Below are 24,252 nucleotides of genomic sequence, written 5' to 3' on the forward strand. Positions count from 1 at the left end.
GTTTTGGAAGTTTTGGTTTGGAGGTGGAACGCTTATTTGTACTGTATTTTCATTGACTTTGGACGGTGAACTTGGGTTTTATCCATTACAGAGAGAAATATGTTCTAGGGCTCAAATTTTCGCTTAAGAACATTCATTTGTCTCCTAAAAGAGATTAAAAAATTTTATAAAAATATAATTTAAAATTAAATACTTGATATGGAGAAGCTTTTATGGAAACTAATCTTTCACTCGCTGAAAATTTATTACAGGATAATTTATTTCCTTGTATAGTTGTGCCGCTAGTGTGCCAACCATTGTGTCATTAGGAAAAGTTATATGCATGTAACAACCAGCAGACACAACTCTTAACTTGTTTATCTGTTGTTATATATATATATTGGCATGTATAAAACATCTCAGAATTAAAAAAATATAATCATTTTACATTTTTAAATAATTTTGTCAATACTGCAATGGTTTCATCACTTACTTCACTTTGTCCAAAGAAACTTGAAAACAAATCATTGGTTGTACAATGCATTATATAATGAAACACATGAAAGCAATTCGAAGGGTACAACTACAACCAATCTCGATGTCAAGGACAAGCCTTCAAGAAGAGTTTTACTCACAAAAAATGGTACTAGTAATTAATCATCACTTTTTTATTTGAATAACTTGTGAAATATTATGAAAACCTAACAATTCATGAACTTTTTTTAGGAAGGAAAATTCCAATTTTAAACAAGTCGAAAATCCCAACGAAGAAGCGATCGCCGACGGTGTATGTGAGGATGACACCTGCGAGGTTGACACCCATGGAAAAGTTTCAGAAACAACTTCTTGAGGAGTGGAATGAACAAGAAGTGAAACTAAGTGAGTCATCAGCAGAATCATCAGAAGAAGATATTTTATTGTTTGACAATAAGAACAACTTCATAGCAGATAATGAAATTGGTCTCGGATGCATTCTTCTTAATCCAGATTGTGGCTCTATATTGAAGTGATCATTCATTTATCGAAAAATGGAGCATGTTCAGTTAGTGTAAACTGAACTAGTTTTACACTAATGATAAATAAGTATCCAAAAAGTTATGATGATATAATTTTTCATTCGATCATAAAATAAATAGGTGTGACAATTTTCACTTGTAAGATATAAACTTTTGTGACCATATTGTAAGTTTTTATTATTCTCGATGTTAAATTATGTCATCTACAATGTTTTAAATAAACTCTTGATTGAATATTTTCAAAGTAATTTTTTCATTAAAAGTGGAAAGATTTACAGTGCTCATATATATAGTTTTATGAATCTTTTTAAAATTTTATTCTTTAATATCCTACAATAAGTTGAAGGTTGGTGTATATATCTATCAACATCAACTTGAACAATAGTGTGTGAAATGGTTGAGTTGAGACTTGTTTCCCTCTCACAATACAACAATTGATTTTGAGATGACTGATTCTCTCATGAAATACAAATTTGCTATAATATGTAAGGCTCATTGATTGTCATAGTAAAGAACATGTGTTGTGATACATTTAATTCACATGCAGTTGGTGTACGATATTCTATCTCACATGAAGATATTAAGACTTTAAGTTTCTTCTTAGTTCTCCAAGAGGTCAATGCATTGCTATAAAGAAGAAACACAACATTGAGATTTACCTTCTTAGTTCTCTCATGAAATATCGAACTTTTTGCAATATGTAAGGCACTTTGATTGTCATAGAGAACTTGTGTTTTGATACATTTTATTTGTAAATTTGTAGTAGGTATAAAAGTCATTGTAACATGAAGATGTTGCAGGTGCACGATATTCTGCCTTAGATGAAGATCTTGAGACTGTAAGTTGCAATTTAGCTCTCCACAAGATCAATGACTTGCCAAGGAAGAGACACAACTTTGGGATGAATCTTCTTGTGTCTAAACACACTGCCTAATCTGCATTAGAATTTCAATCCAATTGGATTGTTGAATCATTAGGAAACATAACTATCTCGACCTTGGTAGGTTTAAGGTATTCAAGGACTCTACCTTGTGTGCGGAATGTGATATCTGATCTAATTGCATCCAAGTAATATAATCTACCAACATGTCTTCTATCAGCATAGACCTGTTGATATAAAGCATTTGAGTCATTTTTAAATTTAATCGAGGGATTAGATGGTGTTCAGTGACGGATCCAAACATTTTGTATAATGGGAGCTAAAATAGAGTAATTTTTTAATAAATAAAGAAAAAATATAAAAAAAAATATAACATTTGATAGAATTTGTGAACTATTTGAATGGATGGAAATGGAAATAATTGTGTGACTAATGAGAATATAGAAAAAATAAATGTGAGTCTTTTAAAAAAAATACTAGGTGTATTTTGATTGGTCTTAGACAAGGAAAAAATAGGTAGCTCTAAGAAGACATTCTCTAACACACAAATATTATTTTCTTTTTATTAGATAAGTTTATCAATTGATCTTCCTCCTTTGTTAATTAAATAAATTGTATAGAACTCATAAGAATTGTAATTAATAGAAGAGAATTTTTTAAACTTATGTTATAAATTGAGTTTCTAACGCTTTTCAAATAGATTTCATGTTGAGTAATATCGAACTTTTACCAATGATAAGATTTCACAATTAATGGCCTTTCTATAATCGACATTGTAACTCCTTGGAAATTTAATTAGAGCTTTATTAGAATTTGTTGTGCTATATTTGCACATAATCTTACCTAGGGCGACAGTTTGGACTCTCCTAAGAAAAGGCGGCGATGGGATGTTGCTTGACGGGAGATACCACCTCACCCACATATTTTCATCGTCCATAAGAAAAGAAAAACATAGGATAAGACGTATCTTGGACAGAGGAAAAGTCAAAATAGCTACTAACTCACATATCTCTTGGAAATAGAAATTCAAATACCCATCTTTTGACTTGGTCTCAAGAATCCGAAATTCATATACACACCTCATCCTTTAAAGGAGAAAGGGACAATTCTCAAATAACACATACTTACTTACATCCATTCGAACTCAACTAAGAGAGCACTCCGCTATGAGAAATCTTGGTAAAATCACATGAGCTGGTCCCTTAAATAGCCTAAAATATCCATGTACATGGCTACTTTCCGCCATGGGATAGCCCTTACTCCCAAACGTGTAATATACCTGCTAAGGCCTCTGAATCTCCCGGCCCTTAAATAGCCTAAAAAATCCATGTACATGGCTACTTTCCGCCATGGGATAGCCCTTACTCCCAAACGTGTAATATACCTGCTAAGGCCTCTGAATCTCCCGGCCCTTAAAACAGGAACACACACCTGTATTTTTTGAACTGTACGAAATTTATTAAAATTTTATTAGAATTTAAATTGAATTTTTGGTGTGCTTGTGATTTAAATTTTCAAGTTTTACGGTGAAGTAAACTTCTTTATGAAAAGTTATATAAATGTAAAAACCAGCGGACACAACTCTTAACTTATTTATCTATCGGTATATTTATATATTTTCATGTATAAAACATCTCAAGAGTAAAAATATATAATCATTCTTACAATTTTAAATAATTTGTCAATACTGCATTGGTTTCATCACTTACTTCACTTTGTCCAAAGGAAGTTAAAGACAAATCAGTGTCTTACAATACATCAATTAGAGAAAACCATGAAAGCAATTGTCTCAATGTCAAGGACAAGTCTTCAAGCAGTGTTTTTATCACAAAAAATGGTACTACTATTTAATTATCACTTTTTTTTTAGTCACTTGTGAAATATTATGGAGACCTAACAATTCATGAACTTTATTTAGGGAGGAAAATTCCAATTTTACAAAAGTCAAAAATTCCTACCAAGAAACGATCACCCGTGGTGTATGTGAGGATGACACCTGCGAAGTTGACACCAATGGAAAAGTTTCTGAAACAACTTCTTGAAGAGTGGAATGAACAAGTGAAGCTAATTGAGTCGTCATCGTCATCATCAGAAGAAAAAGATATTTTATTGTTTGACAATAAGAACAATTTCATAGCAGATAATGAAATTGGTCTTGGATGCATTCTTCTTAATTCTGATTGTGGCTCTATGTAGAACTGATCATTCATTTAATTTATGAAAAAATGGGGCATGTTCAGTTAGTGTTAACTAAACTAGTTTTACACTAATGATAAATAAATATTCAAAATGATATGGTGATTTTGCATTTGCGATTATAAGATAAGGGAAATGCTAACAAGTGCCCCAGGGGCACTCTTTAATAGCTTTAAAAAGTAAATTTTTCTTGGAAATATGCGTAAATAAACATGTGTGACAGTTTTCATCGGCAAGATATAAATTTTTGTGACCATATTGTGAGTTTGCATTATTCTCGGTGTTAAATTAATTATGTCTTCTAATGTTTTAAATAAACTCTTGATATATATATATATATATATATATATATATATATATATATATATATATATATATATATATATATATATATATATATATATATATGGAAATTCTACGGTGCATTCGCCCATTTGACTTCAGTGGTGAAGTCACTGTCTGACCAATCAGAATTAAGCCCTAAGTCCTAATAGTGCCACAGTGGACTGAAGCATTAAATGACCCTTACTGACACTTACTGTGGCAATTTTATAGTTTGTATATTGCAACTTAGTCCCTAACATATTAATATTATTTTTTAAATGTAATATTTATTAAAAAGATCAATTAAAATAAAATAAATTATATCCACATCTTCCTCACTTCATCGTCACCATATTCACTTTATCTTTTCACTTAAACACAGAAATCCCCCACCCTCAAGAACCCTAATCCCTAATCGCCATTTTTGTGCTTTCATCTCACAGCGTAATTCTCGAATTCCACATCCACCGTCAATGATTCCTCACAACCCAAACCACCTCCACCCTCTGATTCCACCACCTCATCACAACCCGAACCGCCACCAATCCATCAATTCCCGAATAACTGCCACCGTCCCATTCCACCACACTCTGTTATCCCTTACAGTTCTCAGTTAAATCTTCATTAAATTAGGGTCTCACGATCTATATGTTACCAATGGCTCCAGTGATTATGTTGTCGTTGGGATTTGTGGCGGTGTTAGTCATAAGCAGCAAGTTTTGGAGATCGGCGAGATTAGACAGAGTTTCTCATTTCTCGGTGGTTGCAATTTTGGTTTTCCTCTTTATTGTACATGTTGTTACTTTGCTTGCATTTTCTTACATTTATAAAGAAGGTGAAGTTTTGTTTTGAGTTTCAGTTTAGTGTTTTCTTTTGTGTCATATCACAATGGATTTTCCTTTTTTAGACTTGTTGAAATCAGCATTATGGATTTTGATAGATTTGGGTAAGGTTTTTTGTTTGGTTTTTAGGTGAACTAATTGAGTGAGAATGATGTTTGAATCTGTGATTTTCATTGATTTGGGATTTTGCATTTGGTTGAATTGGGGTTTAGTTATTTGGGAACTTAATAGATTAGGATGTTTGTTTAATCAATATTGATTATACACTTTGTTATTTTGAAGCGATTTTGTTTACGTTGTTATTTTGAAGCGATTTTGTTTACGTTGTTTTGAAGTGATTTCGTTTATGTTGTTTTAAGATTGTTAATCTGTGGTTGCAGAAATAAGTAACAATGGTTGTGGTGATACTGATGATATAAAGGGGATTATGATTTTCTTACAAATGTAACAACAATACAGAAGAAAGTCCTTGATTTTTGGCATAGCTCGGAGGGACATGGTAGAGATTCGAGATACTGGGATAAGGCTGATAGGAGAAGGGATGGTGATCATGATGAGGATATAAAGGAACAAATAAGAAGGTTTTTGTTTGCAAGTTTGATTTACTGTGTTTGTGTGTGCATGACAACTAAGGAAACATTTTGCTCATAATTAGGCGGTGTGCATTTGCGAGAAAAAAAATTGCTTGGTGATGCTTCATGTTGTGTAGTTTCTTAGGTATTATAACCTGAATTTTGTCAATATAAAATAGTGATATTAACCATAACTAACAATTTATTATTTATATCAGGAGTGAGGGTGGAGAACTAAGATTACAAATTTGAAGGGCAGCTCAGTTGAAAAGTGTTAGTTCCTTTGCAACTGTCTTTGGTTTTGTATTTGGGTCCTACATCTCTAATGGATTTTGTAATTTCCTAAGCATTGTTAGTTTCAGTCTACACTTATGAGATGTTGTGTTTCTTTCCCACTGTTTTTAGTAATATATGTCTTGTGTATTATATGTCTTTCTCACTTTATTTTGGATGGAGTCATGATCATTTTATTATTTTGTTTAAAAATTCTGTTTAATATATTGAAACATTCACTTAACAGTGATATTTTTATGTCATGCAGAGAAGACTAATCATTTCAAGGGGTCTCCACATCAGTGAAAGCTTATTTTGTCATGAATTTGTTTTCATTGTTGTTTCTACTAACACCTGCATGGTACGTTCGCTCATTCATTTATAGTCTCTAGTTTGCATTATACCTGAAAGTTGTGTTCCCATTTTCTGCAGCCAGGATAGACTACCTGAGATTGATGCTATGACTTAAAAGTTTTTTATTTCAATTAGTTCTCTCTACAAAAGTACAGTAGACAAAAAAATAAAGAACCTTTCTCTTTGGATTTATGGTGAAATTCTAGTAATCATTTCATATCTGAAACATCTGTACATGTTGAATGATATTGAACAAGCCATAATGGAGATTGAAAATATCTTTATCACTGAGCCTCCAGCCCTTTTGTACAAATGTAAACCACATTTGGCTCGCTTCCTCACGGGACTTGTTGGCATGGAGTTTTTTAGAAAGTGATGACTCTGATGCAAAAAGTTGTGATGCATGGAAATTATTTCAGTTGATCTTGACAGAGCGCCACTGGGCATTCACTCACTTGTTAATAGCCGCATTTGGACATTTTGCTGCTAACGCAACTTGCACTCAGCTATGGAGATTTCTTCCACAGAATGAAACACTTTCATATATATGATATAGTTTCAGGATTAGAGGTGACTAATGTGGGATTTATTGCTGAGCTTAAAGCATTTTATGATAAGCAAATTGCTCTTATAATAAGTATTTTATACTAATACAGATGGTTCATAACATTTGAGTCAACACTGAACAGAGTGAGGGGTTTGAGGGTATGGAAATTATGCTAACTGAGGATTGGTATGGTGACAGGCTTTAGATTATGTCATAGAAGAAGCAGGGAAAAATGGAGTCAGGTTGCTTCTTAGCTTATTAAATAACCTGCAACCATAATAGTCAGGTGGGAAGAGTCAGGATGTGAAATGGGCGTGGCAAGGAGAGGATTAAGTGTATCCAATGATTCTTTCTTCTATGATCCATCAATTTGAAGTTATTTCAAGAATTACATGAAGGTACAACATGTTTATCTTACTTTTTCTCTTCTCTCTTTATCTTTAATCCAATTATTCTATAAGGTTTTCTTATGAGTTTTTCATGTTTAACCGATTAACTAGTGCAACAAGAGCTATTCTGAATATTATATCTGTTCCCTTTTTATATTCATCAGTGAGGCTATTTCTTTTCTTAAACTATCTGCTTTTGCATAGGTTTCATGAGGATGAGAAAACAATTGAAACTCGAGTAAAACTCGTTCACAAGTGGATGATATCCAACATTGAAGACGATGACGAAGTACTAAAGAAGTTGGTCTTGTTCTCCAAATACGGATTGTCAAAAAATGAACTAAAACTTCACCATAGCCGCCCGATAAAAGATGTACGAAACAATTTTGAACATCGTTTACGAATCTGCAAAGAAAAACCGATCGGGAGCAGGTGCTCTGGTTTGGAAATTCAGGTTGGAAGCTCTCTAAAGCTTGGGATGTCGATTCCTTCCACCTATAGAATGGCACTCAGAATTTGGACTTGTTGGTAATTACGACGCTACTGGAAAAAATTCAAATAATTCCAAGTATGGATCAGGTTTCGTATCACTGCTAACACCGTAAATTTGGAGATATTTCGTACTATAATAGTTGACCCCTCTGTTATTTTCAACACTCAAACTGAGCCAAATTTTGTGAATGTAATCTCCATATGGATTGTTTGTAATCACATTCAATTGAAAATAAATACTTTAGTTCTTGTATATATGCAATTGTGAGTATAATTTTGTCAAGTAATTTTGGAATCAAAGAACCATGTTCAAAAAACACTGGGCCAAGCTGGTATTAACAACACTCAGCAGTGTTAAAAATGCAACATAATTAACAGAACAACATCAATAGAATTGTATCAACAATCACTAGAAGAAATTTTTTGCCATGGTATGAGTAATAGAAAGTCACAAAATCTTTATCACTTAGGAAAGATAAAAAAAACAAAATCTTGATCACTTACTATAATGTATTCTGAAATTTTTCATGGATTGGATAACTTCTTTGAATGTGTTGCTCAACACGCTAAAGTGTGATATCCTTTTGATAATTATCTTGCTATCAAAAACAAATTTTTGGTTAGGATTTATGAGGTTAATTCTCTTGCCGTCAATAATGTTAGGATTTATGAAATTAATTCTCTTAGTTGTGTTCTTGTTTCTGAAGAAATTGAAGATATAGAATATGTCCTTAATTTAATCTTAGTTGTGTTCTTGTTTTTTATGTAGAAATTGAAGATGTAGAATATGTCCTTAAATTTAAGTTACTCCTAGTTATTGTAAACATGCATTGGCTAGAAGATGTGTTGGTAGTGGAAGCATGTAAGGATGCTAATGCAAAAGTGTAAATTCTTCTTCAAACATCAAATACACCTCTGAATTTAGTAATTAATCAGAATTTGAGATTTATTGTTAAAGAGAGGACACAAAATGGATCATATAAAACTCAACTGCATATGACAATGAAGATTGCACTATCCAAATAACAGTTTCGGATATTATTTTACATGAATAGCCTTGTAAATATTATCTAAATTAAAGATAGACTACCTCCTCAACTAGACTAGGTACATTCCTACTAAAAAAACAAGATAGCAGTGACTTCAACCTTCCCAAAAAGCAGCAATACCAGATCCCCCACTCCATTCATTGCATCGATTTTATATGTGATAAATAAAATAACACGAAGCAGGCACATTCAACATGCTGATATTTTGAGGATGAGAACCAAAAGAACCATATTCAGTTCACAAGGATGACAATTCAACTTCCTGAGAGCAAGGATGGTACGCTACAAATGTGCTATCCATTGAAAAGGATCCGGTATTAAAACAAGTAGTTCCGTGTATTTAAAAGCCTTTTGTGGACTTCTCTCTCCTAAGACTATCTGCAATCACAACAGCAGAATCAGCATCCGAACATTATTTCCAATGTATGAGTACGAAGGAATAACAAGACCCTGTGGTTGTGCCTCTGTAGCTTCACGTGCTGCTTTCTCCTTTGCTTTTTTGGCTTTATCCAACACTTCTTCCTGTATATAAATTAGTTTCAAACTAGTCAAAGAAGTGCATCTAAATTCTAAATTTGAAATAACCCCATCAGCAGAATGTTGTTCACAGTGCAATGCATCAATTTTAAATTGTGCGTCACTGCAACGTTAGATTGATATATGAAGGTCTGACACAGCCAAATACACAGAAAATATAGATACTGACGCGGAAACACCAATAATAATTTGAGAAACATGTTATTGGATATAAAGACATGTTAGTGTCGTGTTGGTGTTTGACACAAGACACTTCTTCAATGGGAAACATTGGTTTTTCAGAGGGGAAATGGATAGCGGGACAGAAACCACTCTGGACCAACTGTACTGTTATGCACTGCTAAGGCTCTTCCAATAGCATGTCCAGCCTCTGCTCCGCCCTGCTATAGCGGGATTGCGAAGCTATTGACTACTATGATCCTAAACCAGTTATTATTAAGATCACCTATTGAACATTAAGGTCCAACACAATAGTATATGCTACCAGTCAAACTATAGAAAACCTCAGCAACCATCGTCTCAATTCCCTCGTTCAAAGTTTCAGCCAGAGCTTTACCCAAGAAAAATGCATCCAAGAAAAATTCGCTCATTCACTGAAGATATTTCATTACCCAGAATACGCGTTTTCTCCTGACTTAGGTCAGTTTCTCTGTATGCTTTCAGAAGTGATTCATAACCCGACAGGTTAGATTTGGTTGCCCGTTTCATTACAGCCACATAAACTGCCTGCCACCATTAAAAATAGTCATCAAAAGGGAATACATAAGGAGATTCCACGCCATCAAAAGGGAATACTAGTAAATCTGGAACTGCATCAGCTGCAATACATTGAACTTTATCACTTATCTTTAAAACAAGAGAACTGAAATTAGATCCAATAAATAACCTAAGTAATTAGCAATATTGAGAAGATAGCATTACTGATATCAAGTTAGAGAGCACAGTATAATCATCTTCCTTCCTATAAGCTCCCATCAAGTTAAGCAAGGAGGTCAAAGATTCTTTGCGAGCCATACAAAGTGCATATGTATCATCCAAAATTCCTGTCAAAGGAGTAACTCACAAGTTATCAGTATTTTCCTCTTCTGCCATTGGAATTAAATTATCAAGAGATTATCTAATTTACCAAACCGATCTGATGGAGATTTTCTCTATTGCATATCTAAGTTTAGCAGCAAGCAGCTCATCATATTTCCCCCCTGTAGAAACCAGTCTGCTCTATATTAAGTCTAATCCAAAATTTGTTGTCTTCGGTAATCGAGGAACCAAGTAACTCTTTAACATCATGTGTTTCAGATTTTGTTTGGAAGAGGAAATTTTTGCGGATGTCATATGAAAAGTCACAGTCGATGGTGCCCTCGCGTAAGTGAAGAAAATACCAAGTAGAAAAAAAAAGGAAAAATAAATAGAAGACATTGATTCCTTCAGCAAAGTTCCACTGCCATGTTTAATCAGAAGGAAAAGGTACATGTAAAGCGAATATCGCAGTTGTACAACAAGAACGGATAATATATAATCAGAAACAAAACAAATGAAGAATAAAAAACTATAAATTTAAGTTTTAAGAAAAAATAAGGGTTTACAACAAGAACGGTTCAAGAAAGGAATAAACTTGATACAAGTGAGAGAGGATACAAAAGTTGGGACGATGATTGAGAGTCCATTGATGAGAAATCGCAAACAATTGAGATGAGGTAGAGATGGCTAGCCAACATTTTGAGAGGAATAACAAGAAGAGGCGCTCAATTTTTTTCTTTTTAGGGTTTTAGTGTAATAGAGGGAACGATACAATTGTAGAATTTTTAGTGAAAATTAATGGAGGGAACCTACAATTGGGAAATTTTTGGTGAAAATTAATAGAGGGAAAAGTTAGAGCATGAATTTTATTTTTTTTGAAATTTGTATAAGAAATTTTTATTAAGTAAAATAATTAAAAAATAATGAAAACATATTTTGATTCTTTTGAAGTACATTTTGAAATTTTTTTCGTCAATTTGTTAATGATTTTGTTAATAATTAACATAGATGAGTATCATCTATTCTTTGACACATAGATGAGTATCATCTATTGTAAAACTATTATATTAGGGTTAGGGTTGGGGTTATTGTTTGAGACATAAATGATTATCCTTTATTCTTTGAGACATAGACGAATATCGTCTATTGTTTGAGACATAGATGAGTACCCTATATTGTTTGACACATAGATGAGCATCGTCTATTGTTTGACACATAGATGAGCATCATCTATTCTTTGAGACATAGATGAGTATCATCAATTGCAAAACTATTATATTAGGTTGGTGTTAGAGATAGATGTTTGATACATAGATGAGCATCATATATTCTTTGACAAATAGATTAGTATCATTTATTCTTTGACACATATATGATTATCATCTATTGCACAACTATTATAGTAGGGTTAGGGTTTGGGTTAGGGTTAGGGATATATGTTTGAGACATAGAGGAGTATCGTCTATTGTTTGAGACATAGAGGAGCATCATCTATTGTTTGAGACATATATGAGTTTCGTCTATTGTTTGAGACATGGACGATTATCCTATATTGTTTGACACCATCATCTACTCACTATTTTCCACGGTTCACACATAGTTAACTGTCATTTATTAACTATCATCAGTTGAATCTCTAACATAATTGACACATAGTTTACCATCTTCTATTGACTATCTTCCAGGTTCACACATAGTTGACCATCATCTATGCATCTCTGGCATAGTTTACCATCATTTGTTGACTATATTCCATTGTTCACACATAATTGATCATCATCTATGTATCTCAGACATAGTTCACACATAGTTGACCACCATCTGTTGAATCTCTTCCATGATTCACACATATTTGACCATCATATATGCATCTCTGACATAGTTCAGAGCGTCACTGACCTTCTTCTATTGACCATCTTCGATGGGTCACACATAGTTGACCATCATCTAAGCATCTCTGACATAATTCACACATAGTTTACCATCTTCTATTGACAATCTTCCTTGGTTCACACATAGTTGACCGTCATCTACTGACTATCATCTGTTGAATCTCTGACATAGTTCACACATAGTCGGACATCATCAGTTGACTGTCTGACATGGTTCACACATAGTTGACCATCATCAATACATCCCTGACATGGTTCACACATAGTAGGACATCTTCAATTGACTATCTGACATGGTTCCCACATAGTTGACCATCTTCAGTGCATCTTTGTCATGGTTCACCATAATCTACTAACTATTTTTCATGGTTCACACATAGTCGACCATCATATATACATTTCTGACATGGTTCACACATAGTTAACCATCATTTGTTGACTATCTATAACATAGTTCACATATAGTGACCATCTTCTATTGAATATCTTTCATTGTTCACACATAATTGACCGTCATCTATGTATCTCAGATATAGTTCACACATAGTTGACCATCATCAATGCATTTCTAACATGGTTTACACATAGTTGACCATCATTAACGCATCTCTGACATGGTTCACCATCATCTACTGACTATTTTCCATGGTTCACACATAATTGACCATCATCAATGCATTTCTAACATGGTTCACACATAGTTGACCATCATCAATGCATCTCTGACATGGTTCACACATAGTCGAACATCATTTGTTTACTCCCTGGCATGGTTCACACATAAATTGGAAAGGAGATGGTCGACTATGTGTGAACCATATCACGGAGTCAACTAATGATGTTCGACTATGTGTGAACCATGTTATAGATGGATATGAGATGGTCGACTATGTGTGAACCATGTCAGGGATGCACTAATGATGTTCAAATATGTGTGAACCATGTCAGAGATGTATATTTGATGGTCAACTATGTGTGAACCATGGAAGATAGTCAATATAAGATGGTTAACTATGTGTGAGCCATGTTAGTGGATGTACTCTGAATCATATTTTAGTGGATCTGAGTCAACAAAATGGGTCACATTGCAATAGATGTACTCTGAATCATATTTTAGTGGATCAGAGTCAACGACATATGTCACATTGCAATTAACGTACTCTAAATCACATTTGAATGGATCAGAGCCATCGACATGGGTCAGAATGCAATTGATGTACTCTGAATCATATTTTAGTGGATCAGAGTCAACTAAATGGGTCACATTGCAATGGATGTACTATGAAACATATTTTATTGGATCAGAGTCAACGACATGGGTCAAAATGCAATGGATATTTGAAGCACTTTTGATTTCAACTATGTGTGAACTATGATGGTCAATTATGAGTGAATCATGGAAGATAGTCATAAGATGTTTGTCAATTATGTGGGAACCATGTCAGAGGTGCATAAATGATGATCAACTATTTATGAACTATGTAAGAGATAAATAGATGATGGTCAACTATGTGTGACCCATGGAAGATAGTTTACATAAGTTGGCCAACTATGTTTGAACTATATCATAAATGCATAAATGATGGTCAACTATGTGTGAATTATGTTATAGAAGCATATATGATGGTCAACTATGTGTGAACTATGTCAGAGATGCATAAATGATGGTTAACTGTGTGAACCATGGAAGATACTCAACATATGATGGTAAGCTATGTATGAACTATGTCAGAGATGCATAGATGATGGTTAACTGTGTGAACCATGGAAGATAGTCAACAGATGATGGTTAACTAAATGTGAACTATGTCAGAGATACATAGATGGATGTCACTAATGTGTGAACCATGTCAGGCATGCACTGATGATGGTCAACTATGTGTGAACAATGGAAGATAGTCAACAAATGATGGTAAATTATGTGTGAACCATGGTAGAGATGCATAGATAATGGTAAACTACATGCGAACTATATCTGAGATACATAGATGATCAACTATGTGTAAATTATGTGTGAACCATGGAATATAGTCAATAGAGGATGGTAAACTATGTGTGAACTATGTCTGAGATACATAGATGATCAACTATGTGTGAACCATGGAAGATTGAGAAGAAGTGAAAAATCAGAGGCTACAACATCAAACTCGAAGCCCTTGACGAGATCATGTCAGGAAGTCAACTGATGATGACCGACTATGTGTGAATAATGGAAGATAGTCAACAGAAGATGGTCAACTATATGTGAACTATGTCAGAGATACATAAATGACAGTCAATTATGTGTGAACAATGCAAGATAGTCAACAAATGATGGTAAGCTGTGTGTGAACTATGTCAGAGATGCATATATGATGGCCAACTATGTGTGAACTATGTTTGAGATACATAGATGATGATCAACTATGTGTGAACCGTGGAAGATAGTTAACACATGATGGTCAACTATGTGTGAACTATGTATGAGATACATAGATGATGATCAACTATGTGTGAACCATGTTAGGGAGTCAACCGATGATGGTTAACCATGTGTGAACTATGTATGAGATACATAGACGATGATCAATTATGTGTGAACCATGTTAGGGAGTCAACCGATGATGCTCGACTATGTGTGAACCATGTCAGGGATGCAGTGATGATGGTCGACTATGTGTGAACCATGTCAGGGAGTCAACTGATGATGGTCAACTATGTGTGAACAATGGAAGATAGTCAACAAATGATGGTAAACCATGTGTGAACTATGTCAGAGATGCATAGATGATAGTCAACTATGTGTGAACCATGGACTTATAAACTTATAAGTTTCAGAGATGCATTGATGATGGCAAACTATGTGTGAACCTTGGAAAATAGTTAGTAGATGATGGTGAACCATGTCAGAGATGCATTGAGGATGGTCGTCTATGTGTGAACCATGGAAAATAGTTAGTAGATGATGGCGAATCATGTCAGAGATGCATTGATGATGGTCAACTATGTGTGAACCATGTTAGAAATGCATTGATGGTGGTCAACCATGTGTGAACCATGGAAATAGTCAGTAGATGATGGTGAACCATGTCAGAGATGCATTGATGATGGTCAACTATGTGTGAACCATGTCATAAATGCATTGTGATGGTCAATTATGTGCGAATCATAGAAAATAGTCAGTAGATGATGGTGAACCATGTCAGAGATGCATTGTTGATGGTCAACTATGTGTGAGCCATGGAAAATAGGCAGTAGATGATGGTGAACCATGTCAGAGATGCATCGATGATGGTCAACTATGTGTGAACCATGGAAAATAGGTACTAGATGATGGTGAACCATGTAAGAGATGCATTGATGATGGTCAACTATGTGTGAACAATGGAATATAGTCAATAGAAGATGACTAGCTATGTTTAAACTATGTTAGAAATGCATATATGATGGTCATCTTTGTGTGAACTATGTTATAGATGCCTAGATGATGGTCTACTATGTGTGAATCATGGAAGATAGTCAACTATGTGTGAACCATGCCAGACAGTCAACTGATGATGGTCGACTATATGTGGACCACGTTAGAGATTCAACAGATGATGGTTAACTATGTGTGAACAATGGAAGATAGTCAACAGATGATGGTAAGCTATGTGTGAACGATGTTAGAGATGCATAAATGATGGTTAACTATGTGTGAACAGTGGAAGATAGTCAACAAATGATGGTAAGTTATGTGTGAACTATGTTAGAGATACATAAATGATGTTTAACTATGTGTGAACCCTGGAAGATAGTTTATATAATATGTGTGAACAATGTCAGACAATCATCTGATGATGTACAACTATGTCAGAGATGCATAAATGATGGTTAATTATGTGTGAACAATTGAAGATAGTCAACAAATGATGGTCAACTATTTGTGAACTATGTCAGAGTTACATAGATGATGGTCAATTATGTGTGGACAATGGAAGATAGTCAACATATGATAGTAAACTATGTGTGAACCATGTCAGTGATGTATAAATGATGGTCAATTATGTGTGAATAATGGAAGTTAGTCACACATAATTAAAGTAGTATTTAATTATTATTATTTTTCCTTTATCCTTTCTCTGTTATTAAAGTAGTATTTAAAAAATATTTTAAATAAAAATGAGAAACAAAAATTATATATTTTTTATAAAAAAATAAGGAAGGAAAAGTTAATTAATCCTAATATTAGTCAAAAAGTCTCTACAGGGTTTAGGGTTAATTAATCGTTAGTTGGTCCAGTGGTGATTGACGTTGGACTTGGTAGGGAGAACCATGGTTCGATCCCCCGCAACTGCGATCGGTGGGGAAATGGAACCAATCGGACTAAACCGGTGGTATAAAGCCAAAAAAAAAATTAGAGTTATTATTTAAAACATTTTAACCTAAACAAGATCCAAATTTTCAATCCACTTTTCTTTTCAAACGGTTCCTCCAAAATTTCCTTTCCCTCGCCAAATTTTGCTTTTCCCACACAATATTCCCTCTCCCAATTTCCTCTAAAATTTCCTTTTCCCACACAATATTCCCTCTCCCAATTTCTTTATTTTGATCCCTCTTTCTCTTACTCGTATTATCCCATTTTTTTTGTAAAACCTAACCCTACTGAGAAGATGCAGAAGCAGTCGGAAGAAATATATGGTATCTCTTACTCCATTCACCGACAACATAATTGCTGAGTACATATGATATTTCGTTCTACTCGATCTCTGTTAGTATTTATTTCACTGTATTTGATTCTTACCAGTATCTACGTGTTTATTGTTCACGGTAGTGTTAGTGTTATATTTTAACGAATGATTGCCATAGAGAACTATTATATTTTAACGAATGAAAACATGATTATTTAAAAACAATTACATCTGAATATAGGTATATGTTGACACTGAACACATATTTGAATTGTCTATAAACTTGTGTTTAAGAATTTGGTAAATAAATACAGTTGTTCTTATATGTAATGAGTTCTTTGAATTGAAAAATACGTAATGTATTTTCTTTGTTTCAGGTTGGAGCAAATTTATTTGAACAAGATTTGTTTGAGTTATCTCTTTTGATTAGAATTGCCTTGATCTTCCTTTACCTCAGGTACTTGTAATGTTAGTAAAACAAATTTACCGCATGAGTTGCAGTTTTCTTTTTTAACTTGAAAGCTGTTTCATTTCATGCCATGTTGATTGAAATTGAAATAGTACAAAAATTTATGAAATTAATTGGATTATTTTGTTTTGTGAAGGTCGTTTGCGATGCGTATACACCAGCAGGAAATATGAAGAAATCAATCCACCAAAGAGGTGAATACAATGTCGGTGGTGCTCAGGAGTGTATATATGGCCTTTTAGACAACTTCGAACGGTAGCCAACAGGTGAACAATGTGCATCTCAAATTTATATGATACCTTATTAATTGCATTTAGATGTCCTACTCTGATGATCGGAACTTATTGAGAATTGAAGTAGTAATAGGAAATTTCTTTTTGTTTTCTCTTATTTGCAGTGTTAAAGAAAGAGGAGGATTGAATCAAGATGGAGATTATACTTTATCCAATCCATATCATCTGGTATTGCATCTTTCAAGATGTATCATTCGTTGTTACTTTTTGGAGAACAATGAGCCTTCTAAAGATCTTAGTGTCTATATATTTGGCTAGATGTTTACAGCTTGGATTTTTCTCATCTCAAGTATAAAAAATGAATATGAGTAACCTCTGGAGGGTGCTGCTAATGTTTTGATAATAATGATTGGTCAGCAAGCCATAGTGGATGCTTATCTTTGCCTTGTACATCTGACCGCGGGAATATTAGTTGGTAAGTTTCGAAATAAGTGTCTCTGATTTTCATGTTTGACTATATTGAATGTAATCGCTCTCGGTGCTACTAAAATAGAATAATATAAATAGTGTCCATGCTTGCCTTGTACATTTGAGGACCTGTCTTTGTTCATGGAGTCTATGCCACCAGATTTTATTGCTATATTGCATGTAAAGTAAGAAACAGTGTTCATGCTTATTCTATTGGGTGCTAAAATTTCTGTTACTTCATGTCCCTAACATACCTTCTTCATTTTAGTGCACTGCTAAGGTCTACCATTAGAAAGATGGATGCCTCACGGCTCATCAGATTGCTAACTTACACCAAATATGCAATATATGGACATTTCCTTCCAAAATTTGATGGTGAATTGTGTAAAGTGCCCGAAACAAATGTTTGTAAGTTACCTTGTAATTTCTTAAGTCTACATGAAAGATTGCCTCGATCGTCAAGGCCTTGCAGAATGAGTTTTGCATCTTATCTTTCTTCTTTTTGTGCTTCCAGAATTTGCTGTGTAAGCTGTTTTAAGTTTCATGTCAACGTTAAAATATTTTCACATCCTAATCAAGATCCTTATTGGCAAGAACTCTTTTTACTCATAATTGGAGCATATTCCTTATTAAGAGTGTTTCTTATTTGACTAACACTAATGAGAGTTTTGGTTATTCTTTGGTACAAGGAACTGTGAACCAGAACTATGTTATTATTGTTGTTGTAACATAAAATGAATCCTAAAATTTATTTATGTTGCAGATAACACATTCAGAAAAGTCAGCAGCAAAGGTTGATGGTGTATGTACATATGGTCCTTGGTGTGGCATTGGTGGATCTGTATTTGATGATGGAACCTATAAAGGAATTCGGTAAATAAATTTGTCGCGCAATGTTGGAATTGTATGGATTAGAGTTTTGTTTGATCATGATGGGGATGCTATATGGGGATTCTTGACTCACTAGGAAGTAGATTCCCGATGCCATATTTTCAAGCAATCCATGCAGGTTAACATTATATTTAAATAGGAGTCAATCCTCACATCCATCTGAAATCGGGGCATCCTCTGATAAAAAGAGCAAGTTTCCGAGCATTGAAGGCAACAATTTATCATTCTATGAGTTAAGAATACAGTTAGAGAAAGTTGAACGGCAATATCAAGAGACAATGAAAGACTTAACCTAAAGAAGATACGAGGCCATCATTGAGATTTGAGACCAGAGAGAGGTTGTCACAAAAAAACACAATCATAGAATGAGCTCATTAGTATTTTTAATTACCATTTGTGTCTCTCTTGTTCATAATCTTGAAGTTACTAGTGTAAATAGTGTGTTGTGGATGAAAAGGTTCACTTTTTAGTTATTATGGCATGAATTTTTCTTTGCCAAACATACATTGAAATTCTACCTGGTGTCATGTTGTTAAGAGTTCTGACTGATAGTTTCAAGATGAAATTAATTGGGGCACGAGGCAACCCAAATGACGAGGAGATTGAATCTAATTACTCAGTTTGATATATACTTGAGTTGCTTATTTGTTTTCTGTAGGTTGAAACTTCCAACATTTAATATCAATACTAGTCAATGGTTGTGAGCTTATTCAAATACCTTTTGAAAAAAATTAATGTGTAAGCTATTTTTTTCCTTCAGAACCATATTACTATTCAATAAAAAATATAATTTTTTTCTCATTTTTTTTACAACAAATTGATATTTAGAACCTTCTTCTTAAAGAGAATTTGTGATGAGGACTATGAAGTTCTTCCTTTGCCAAAAAATTCAACAATGGTTTAAATGAAGTATCACAAGAAAAGAATAACAAGAAAATTAAAGGTTGCAGCTACTATAAAATGAAGTATCAACAATTGTTTAAATGAAGTATCAACAATTGTTTAAATGAAGTATCACAAGAAAAGCAGACACTATAAAATGGCACGAGTGCAAGATAATCACAGACCCTGCTGTATGCATCATTTCCCCCAAAATAAATAAGATTTCCAAAGGACCCTTTATTTAAAAATGTGGAAGTTAATGCATTAAAAGAAAACAGTTTAGAGAAACTCTTATAGTTTCAATTGATTAACTTAATTTAGAGATTTATAACAAAGATTTTATGCAAAATAACAATCATAAACTCAATATGTTCTTAAATCACATAATTTGATTTACACCAGAAGAGTGAGTCAAAGACTTGTAACCGTTGGCAGAGAATTTTTTACGAGCCATGGCAGTCAATCTCTGGCATTCGGTGTCAAGCCTTTCAATGATTTTGAATTCTAGTTCCTCGAGTCGAGATTGCAGTTTAATTTTAAGACATGAATTCTCCCTCTCCACATCCTCAAGCCTCTGTAGAAGACCAGAATTAACTGATGCGGCAGCATTTTCTTTAGCTGTTTCTAGTTGAGCCTTAAGCTCAGCAACTTTCCACTCAAGATCAGGACTTTTGCATTCCTGATTCCAAGATTTATTTGCAACAGCTTCATGGGTCTTTTGATCTTGCTCTTCTCGAGTTTGTCGGAGCTTCCTCATACAATCCTTTAGTTCCTCGTTAAGATGACTAACCCGGTCTTCAAGAACAACATTTTTTTGTTTTGCAGCGTCAAGTCCTTGTTTTAAACTCGATACTTCATTTTCAGCCTTCTCCCAGCCTAAATATAACCAAATACAACAATCAGACCAAAAAACAACAAAGTCCGTTGCAATGCCTCAAGAGCTTTTGCGCTTGATAAACACGTCTACCATGTCAAGGAGAAATTCAATACGGGCAAACAACATATACCTGAGACAACTTCTGCAGCAACTTTGGCATGTTGCTTTATCAAATCTTCTCTGGAGCTATTATCTAAGAGAGCAGCAGAAGATTTTTCTGTTAGAGTAAGCACATCATTAACAACATCTTCGTTTGACGGAGCCTTGGACGTGACTTTCGGAGATGTAGCAGTTCGAGTAGCATATACCTATACATCATAGCGGAAAAAATCATATCCATATATTTATATTCCAAACTTACAATAATTTGAACAATCATAGATCTCAGACTTCAAAATAGGACAAAACATACATGGGGGAATTCCTATATATAGTTCTCCTTCAATCTGGAGAGGACGCACTACTGATTCTTCAAGGATCTCCTGAAATTTCTTTTCAGATGCATGCTGTTTTATCCATAAAAATTATCACAACATGATAGAAAGAAACCCTACGGGTCGGAAAATTTTATTAGCAATTGCTTTTCGCAACTATGTGAAGACTAACTGCAACCATGCAAAAAATTCCTATATTTTGTTATCAAAATAAACATTAATAAAAGTGATGCTGATTGTCAATACAAGATTGTAGAGACATGCCACTATAAGCACATAAGTCATACACGATCAAGGTCTCTTTTACTAGCCTTGCTTGGGGTAACTTTGTGCAGAATGATAATTTAAAACTAACTGCAACAATATCAAAAATCCTATTTTTATCCAAGTAGACACTAATAAAGGTCTATGCTGATTGTGAACACAAGATTGGAGAGACATACACGTTCAAGTTTGCCGCTGAACTTTAATGTAAATCAAAACAAGCTCATAAGATCAATGCAAGAGGTTGAAGATCACCCTCAGCTCAACATATTATAAAGGATAACAATAGTAGTGACTTTGTTTATTCTCGGACTATGAGACACTGCAAATAAGAAAAATGCCTCATCATTACTAAATTCCTAAGCAGTCTCAAACTACATGTTGGACCTCAACTTTCTTTTTCCTTGTTTTCTTGTGCTTTTTAATTTTAAATCATGGTTTCCTGACATAATTGATATAGAGAAAGAGAGACTAACATCAATTTGTGGAAGTTGGAAGCCAACATGTGAATCAACTTTACTTATAAACGCATCAAACTTCGGTCTGATTGCTTTTGCTGCAGGTCCCCCATCAACTCCATAGTCATGAAATCTGTAAGGGAGGGAAAATAAGCAACAGTAGTGGGAAGACCCATCTCCAGTATAAGTTGAACTTGACTCTCTAAAAGCTCATAGTTTGTAATGCACAAAGTTAAAAGTTGATTGTGAAAGAGTTGTGCTCCAAAGTTACCAATCGCACTGATTTGGAACAGGAAAAGCGGTGCAATTCAATCACAGGCGCGATGCCTTTTGCAGTGGCAGCAAAATATACTGGAATTTCATAAAGTGAATCCCTTAACAAGTCAGCAAGATACGGGACAGAGGTCGAAGTTAAGGGAGCACAAATATCAAAAGAATACCTTTTTAGGTGAACTCAAAATATCTGCACATGGATCAATTAGAAGAAACTGCTTCATGAATTTATCTTTATCCAGGTAACTGTTAATATGTGCAACATAAGAAGCCTTCTTAGATTCATTAATTGCATGATAAACAATTGTTGTGGCTGTCTTCAAAAATGAAGAAGAACTTTTTGAACCACCGCCTTTTGCTATAGCTCGAGTTTGCAAATTTAAATGTGCGTACCACACAATGTCAATAAATAAGCTTTCGGGTTCAATATAGTTAATACATATAACAGTACTTGCAAATAAATTGAATATATTTTCCCACTCAAACATTCAAAACAAAAACAAAAGTATACATTCAAGTAGAGACAAGTTGAGCATCTAACGACATTCTTCTATGCTCTTGTGGAAAATTGCACTCATCTACTATGGGAGATTCAGGCAATTGAGTGAGATGTCAATGTCTTTTCCTAACTCAAGGGAGTAGATGTATCATTTAATCTTAGGGAGATGAGTGCAATTTATCCATTTTCATACTATTTCGTCTAAGAAATGACAAACAAGCATATTCTAAGACAGAGGAATCATATAAGAAACAAAACAAAGAAATCGAATGGAAAAGAAACCTAAAGCTTTAGCTTTTGAAGAACATCAAAGAAAGAACATAAAAGACTCACCTTAAGGAAGGACTCAAAGTCAATTTCATCATCCATGTTCTGATATGACTCTGCCAACACATCCTTAATTTCATCCTCGATAAAAACCTCAGAGAAGGCCTTTAATTTCTTGACAAAAATGACAAATCTCCCACGGTAACACGTTTCGATAGAGTTTTTTGTGATACATACTACAAAAATAACACAAACATGTTCCACATTTCACAATCAGATACATCTAGATTCTTATCAATAATCAAACAAAAAAAACTTTTGATTTGAGGGTTGGAAGTTCGACTTGGATGAACTGGCTCTGAAGCCATTGACTAGAAACAAGGACACCCACAAAACTAGACATACTGTTAAACTTTGGTTGAGTAAAATGATCAAACAGTTGGAAGAACACACTTACTTGCAAGGCGATGGAAATGACAAGTTGAGGACGGTTCCTGCGCTTGAGAAAGTTCCTAAAAGGGTGCTTAACCTCTTTAGCAACGCGACTTGCCTCGACAAGTTCTAAGAACTCTGGCTCAACATTATCAGTACCATGAATCTTTTTTAGTACAGCTTTTCCTTCGTCCAAGCGACCGCGCTCAATGAGACTGTTGGGAGTGTCCACAACCAAGAGGGCGCCAACTGTTAGGAGAAGAGCCGGGATACCGGCCAAACCGAGAGATAGTCTCCATCCCCAACCACCTTCGATTCTGTATTGTCATAATAACAAATAATTATTAAATAATTATCAAATACACTTGTCATGAATACATTAATTTTAAAGAAATTGACAAACATGTGCAAGACATTTTTTTATAATTTGTGGTGATGAAAGTCATAGAAATAGACAAAATTTATCAAATGTGACAATGACTTGTGATAAATTACTCATAAATCATCTTAATCGTTTTCATTGAAATAAATATAAAAATGAAACAACACATATAATATAGTACTACTTACTTGTTGGTGTCATAGTTAACAAGATTAGCAAACAAAATGCCAATAGTGACATTAAGTTGGAAAAGAATATTCAAAGCACCACGTATTCTTGAAGGAGCAATTTCTGAAAGAAACACTGGCACAGCCTGTAATCAACAAATTTAAGGGCCAACCGCAATCGTTTTCCACACCGCAATAGGTTGCCTACGGAGTGATACACCGACCAATTTAAGGGCCAACCGAGAAAC

At 34.2% G+C, this 24,252-nt stretch overlaps 1 protein-coding gene and 3 long non-coding RNA genes across 30 annotated transcripts; 2 read left to right on the forward strand and 2 right to left on the reverse strand.

The window, feature by feature from the left end:
- Positions 1-4,739: 4,739 nt before the first annotated feature.
- On the forward strand, positions 4,740-8,119 carry LOC131601569 (uncharacterized). 3 transcript variants are annotated; one of them, XR_009283697.1, is made up of 5 exons: positions 4,740-5,954; positions 6,028-6,082; positions 6,351-6,443; positions 6,515-7,381; positions 7,577-8,119. It is a non-coding gene; the product is annotated as an uncharacterized LOC131601569 (long non-coding RNA). The 3 variants fall into 3 exon arrangements; XR_009283696.1 differs by having other exon boundaries at positions 4,740-5,230; positions 5,618-5,954; positions 6,351-7,381; XR_009283695.1 differs by having other exon boundaries at positions 6,351-7,381.
- A 740-nt stretch (positions 8,120-8,859) lies between these two features.
- Positions 8,860-11,265, reverse strand: LOC131601570 (uncharacterized). Of its 4 annotated transcripts, none has more exons than XR_009283700.1 (3): positions 11,086-11,265; positions 10,577-10,663; positions 8,860-10,493 (listed from the first exon to the last, which is right to left on the reverse strand). It is a non-coding gene; the product is annotated as an uncharacterized LOC131601570 (long non-coding RNA). The 4 variants fall into 4 exon arrangements; XR_009283701.1 differs by having other exon boundaries at positions 8,860-10,176; positions 10,372-10,493; positions 10,577-11,265; XR_009283699.1 differs by having other exon boundaries at positions 8,860-10,268; positions 10,372-10,493; positions 10,577-11,265.
- Positions 11,266-16,797: 5,532 nt separating this feature from the next.
- Positions 16,798-19,681, forward strand: LOC131601573 (uncharacterized). 6 transcript variants are annotated; one of them, XR_009283721.1, is made up of 5 exons: positions 16,798-17,088; positions 17,386-17,465; positions 17,614-17,743; positions 17,875-18,586; positions 18,693-19,681. It is a non-coding gene; the product is annotated as an uncharacterized LOC131601573 (long non-coding RNA). The 6 variants fall into 6 exon arrangements; XR_009283719.1 differs by having other exon boundaries at positions 17,875-18,185; positions 18,447-19,681; XR_009283722.1 differs by having other exon boundaries at positions 17,875-17,938; positions 18,029-19,681.
- Positions 19,682-20,242: 561 nt separating this feature from the next.
- Positions 20,243-23,229, reverse strand: LOC131601571 (filament-like plant protein 3). 17 transcript variants are annotated; one of them, XM_058873422.1, is made up of 4 exons: positions 23,090-23,220; positions 22,003-22,117; positions 20,959-21,136; positions 20,243-20,827 (listed from the first exon to the last, which is right to left on the reverse strand). In XM_058873422.1, the coding sequence occupies exons 1-4, from the start codon at positions 23,161-23,163 to the stop codon at positions 20,331-20,333; spliced, it is 864 nt and encodes a 287-aa protein (XP_058729405.1). In that variant the 5' UTR covers positions 23,164-23,220; the 3' UTR covers positions 20,243-20,330. The 17 variants fall into 17 exon arrangements, 1 of the variants encoding a protein (XP_058729405.1); XR_009283716.1 differs by lacking the exon at positions 20,243-20,827 and adding an exon at positions 21,241-21,334 and having other exon boundaries at positions 20,998-21,136; positions 22,425-23,226; XR_009283713.1 differs by lacking the exon at positions 20,243-20,827 and adding an exon at positions 21,241-21,848 and having other exon boundaries at positions 20,998-21,136; positions 22,425-23,226.
- Between the last annotated feature and the right edge of the window lie 1,023 nt (positions 23,230-24,252).

The sequence above is a fragment of the Vicia villosa genome, linkage group LG5 (assembly GCF_029867415.1).
Source record: "Vicia villosa cultivar HV-30 ecotype Madison, WI linkage group LG5, Vvil1.0, whole genome shotgun sequence".
Classification (NCBI taxonomy): Eukaryota; Viridiplantae; Streptophyta; class Magnoliopsida; order Fabales; family Fabaceae; genus Vicia; species Vicia villosa.